The sequence below is a fragment of the Ursus arctos genome, unplaced genomic scaffold (genome assembly GCF_023065955.2).
Source record: "Ursus arctos isolate Adak ecotype North America unplaced genomic scaffold, UrsArc2.0 scaffold_28, whole genome shotgun sequence".
NCBI classification, from domain to species: Eukaryota; Metazoa; Chordata; class Mammalia; order Carnivora; family Ursidae; genus Ursus; species Ursus arctos.
In genome coordinates this window covers 7776907-7781105 of record NW_026622963.1, presented here as the reverse complement: position 1 = coordinate 7781105, position 4199 = coordinate 7776907, and the positions used below count along the sequence as shown (strand labels likewise).

The 4199-nt window shown below is 57.8% G+C and overlaps 1 protein-coding gene across 5 annotated transcripts in view; it reads left to right on the top strand.

Moving 5' to 3' along the window:
• Positions 1–1134: 1134 nt before the first annotated feature.
• GRAMD2A (GRAM domain containing 2A) overlaps positions 1135–4199 on the top strand; it is a 34777-nt gene continuing 31712 nt past the window's right edge. For all 5 annotated transcript variants that reach the window (XM_057303779.1, XM_057303774.1, XM_057303772.1 and 2 more), the window contains exon 1: positions 1135–1224. In XM_057303779.1, the coding sequence (XP_057159762.1) occupies positions 1184–1224 (41 nt within the window). In that variant the 5' untranslated portion in view covers positions 1135–1183. The remainder of the gene's footprint in view (positions 1225–4199) is intronic.

Sequence of the window (4199 nt, the reverse complement as noted above, 5' to 3'; positions counted from 1 at the left end):
CGTTTCCTCTCTTTTCTGATGGGGGGTGGGAGGGGTGAACCCTACCCTCTGAGTAGGGTGAAAATGGCAAGAACCTTGCGCCTCCTGGTGGTCGCTCCTGGGTGGTGAGCCAGGCCACCTGCCATCCTGTCCTCTGCGGGGTGCACAGGTGCTGGGAAAGCTGGAGCTGACCGTCTTGAGGAGATAGGTTATCTCTTCAGCACCCTGAGGAGGTGGTAGCTGGGTCTCTAAAAGCTGCAGCTGGGACATCTTACTGACTTATTTGGACCAAAGCGGAGAGGCCAGCAACAAGGGCCCCTACCCCCTGCTCTGGTGGGTTAGGTCTTCTGCAGCAGAGGCCCCAAACGTAAGGGCACTGTAGGAGAACAGCAAGTTGCTCTCCCAGTTTCCAGAATATTTCTCTCTCGGCTCCATTTGTGCCCCACCTGTCTGCCAATGTCCTCCCCCCATGACAAAACAGGGCCAAGGGGTTGGGAGAGGTTGAGGAATGGAAGGGAATCTGGCTTGCACCTTCCCTCTCCGCACCCCTCCCAAGGACCAAGCCCTACCTGGCAGGAGGAGGGAATGGTCCTGAAGGTCAGGTGAGCTCGGGGAATAGGGCTTTGGCTCCGTTCTCAAGGCCCAGGTCATTGTACCATCCCACCGCTCAGCTTTACTGTCTTGCTTCCCCACTTGGTTTCTGGCCATCGTCAGTCCCTCCACAGGACCCAACTCGGAGAAGTGCGCTGGCTCCCGGGCTGTCCGACTGCCCGACTATCCTGTTTAAAGTCTCCTGTGTTCCCTAACTCACGTCACTTCTCTGGTGGGAGAAGTTGAAACCTACCCTGGAGCTCAGAGTCGGGAGGGTTTAGGGGACGGGAACGGGTTGCTGCAGAGGGCCCCGAGCTCCGAGACCGGTAGGGCTGAGGAGGAAGAACCTGGAGGGGACCCAAGGCCCGCGCTGTGAGGGGCAGGAAGTGCAGACCCAGGCCCGGGCCACCGGGACTTGCGGGTCTGGAGGTAGTGGTAGAATCTGCGCAGAGCTCCCGGCAGAACCCGGAGGAGGAAAGGCCAATGGGCGGGGCCCGTCCCGCGGCAGCAGCCAATGGGCGGACGGGGGCGGGCCCTCGGGGCGGGGGCGGGGGCTGGCGGACGAGCGCCGGGTCTCGCCGCGCGGTCCCCGGCGCTAGCTGGAGGTGCCGCGATGACCGCTCTGAGTCGGGGTGAGGCCGCCGAGGCGGGCAGGTAAGGAGCTGAGGCCAGCGGGCTGGGCTCGGGGGGCCGGGGGCTGCCGCGAGGGGACGCCGCCTGGCAGGGCGAGGCTGCCACGGGGGGCCCCGGCGCCTAGGCACATTCTGGCCGCGGGGCAGGCACTTCCCGGCCACCGGAATTTGGGCTCCGCTCCAGAGCTGCTTAGCGCGGGCCCGGGCGCCTCCGGGGGCTGCGAGGTGTTGGCGAGGGGGCAGATGGACCGGCTGTCGGCCCTCCGTACCTGGGGGAGGAGAGAAGTCCGGGCTGCATCAGGATGGTGGAGGGCACCCTCCTCGGGACTCCTCTTACCGCGTCTCCGCCACCATCGCTATTCATTCATTCGTGTATTCATTCATTCATTCATTCATTCATTCACTCATTCATTTATTCCCCAGCCAAACCGATCGCCTCATCCTGACTGTCCCTCACCCAAAGTCTGGCGCTTTCCTGCTGGCCCTCGGAGGGGTCAGCCTCTCTCCCCTCCCAGCCTGGTCTGCAATTGTAGTGGCCCGCGGCGGCCCAGGAGGCAGCGTGGAGCTGTCCCGGCACGACCCAGCCGCACCCGTGCACCAGGCCTGTCCCGATCGGGCGCGCTGGGGCCGGTCTCTCAGCCTGGAGATCTGACCCAGAGTCGCTTTGGGAGGAAGGAAAGTTCTTGCAACCGGGCAAGGGGCAAGGAGGCTGGGCAAGCTGGAGGTGGCGTTTCAGGTGACAGCAAGAATTGTGGCCTGTGCTCCTTGAGGTCTTCGGTACTGTGGGAGGGATTATTTAGGGAAGACAGAGGCAGTGAATGAAGCTGTAACAAGTTCCTGCCCTTGCCCAGGTCCCAAGCCCCACAGTCTGAGCTCTGGAGGGCAGCCTGGCTCCCCTGGCCAGCTAGCACTGGGGAAGGTAGGGTGAATGTGTGAGTCCTATGCCCATTCCATGCAGGTTTATGGACCTGGCTGAACCCTTACCGGCTCCCTCCGTCCTGTTTTCAGAGGCTGGTGCGTCTCTACCCAGCTGTCATTTGCCCTCATTTGCTTTGCTTGTCTCCCCCCTCCTCATGGCTGTTTAAGGGTGCCCCCATCCTTGCAGGGATCGGGCTCCTAGGGAATAAGAGAGTGCCCTGACGATCTGTGATGTCTTCGCCACATGAACACTTCCAGTTGGCTCCAAAGTCCAGCTCCTTTCAAAGATTTATGGGGTTGCAGGGAGAGGTGGCTTAGAGGGTGTCCCTCCCATCCTGCAGTGAGGGGGCCAGTATACCCCCTGCACAGTCGTCTGTTACACTGGCTAGAGTCCAGTCCATGCTGACAGATACTCTCGGGTTTGAGGTTACAGTTTGACAGGGCCAATTAAGCAGTGAGCATCTCTGGGGCAAATGGACAGGTCTAGAGGGCAAAGCTGACGGAGGCTGCCACTGAGCCTCTGGGAGAGTTTCGGCTGGCACCAAATCAAAGATCTTCCTGACTTGCCTTAGGGAGAAATTTCGGAATTAGCCTAGAGGGCACAGCCCGCCCCTATCCATGCCTTGATGTTACAGGTTGCTTTCAAATTTCTGAACTTAGGTGAGTCCTCAAAAGCCTTAATGCGGGGCGCCTGGGTGGCACAGCGGTTAAGCGTCTGCCTTCGGCTCAGGGCATGATCTCGGTGTTATGGGATCGAGCCCCACATCAGGCTCCTCCGCTATGAGCCTGCTTCTTCCTCTCCCACTCCCCCTGCTTGTGTTCCCTCTCTCGCTGGCTGTCTCTGTCTCTGTCAAATAAATAAATAAAATCTTTAAGAAAAAAAAAAAAAAGCCTTAATTCAGGCCAGAAAGACCTGTGTGCCAGTTCGTCCACCTAGGATGACCCCCCGAGGTTGAGGTCGGCCAGCCAGCCTCCCCGAAGCTCTTCCCAGGGCCTGCTTGGGCGGCTCCGCCCAGTCCTTAACCTGCTTAAGCTGTGGCTTTTGCCCCCCGAATGCCACATACTGTATTTATCGGATCAGCACGAAGAGCCTTCCTCCGGGAATCAGAAGTGAGTTCTAAGCCTCACGCTGTTCCTATTTTGCTGAGACTTGGGAAAAGTCAGTACCCCTCTCTGAGTCTGCTTGGCCATCATCATAACGGAAGGAGATTGGATTGTAGGCTCCCTGAGGGCCTTCTCTATGATGTCCTATTCAGTGATCCTGCTGAGTGGCCTCAATTTCCCCTCAATTTCTGGAAGCATTTTATTTCTTCACATAATTTCTTCTTTGCTATGACTCCCTGTAGAACGTCCATGAAATCAAGGGGCGCCTGGCTGGCTCAGTTGGTGGAGCACGTGACTCTTGATCTCAGGGTCATGAGTTCAAGCCCCATGTTGGGCATAGAACTTAATAAACACACACACAGGCCCATGAAATGGAAAACGGCACAGCATTCCACTTGGAACAGTGTCCAGTGGCTGAATTTGGACACCAGAAAATAACTTGCTTTTCTCCTTTCCTGAAAAGTGAAAATAGGCCCCCACGTTTCTGCAGCTGCCTCTGGTCCCAAGTGTAAGTTTGGCGTGAAGTCGCTGTGGGCCACCGTGCTGCTATTCACCTGGGCCGCCGGGCACCAGTCTGTCACGATCTGCCGTCACCAACCTTCGCAGCCTTGACGAATCCCCCAGGTGTTTACTGATGTAGGAAAGGAAGGAGGAGGGGAGAGCCGAGGCCCCGGGAATGGAGTTTCTTGGGTGGTAAGAAGTAATTGCCTCCCCGACCCCCATCCCAAGGAGTGCCTGCCTGCTATAGGACAGATTCCAGAAGCAAGGATTTTCCCCAAGAATGTAAGCCTCTATAGGGTAAGCTGGTTCCTCCCTTCTCCCTGCCACAGCTGCACATTTTTACTGGTTTAGAAATGCTTGGTCCTAATTTAGGACTGGAGTTTTAACAACCCGTGGAGGTTGAACCACTCCTCAAGTCCGAGTCCTAACTGCATGTTTCCTCTGCTGATGTTTAATATCCACTGGAAAATCACA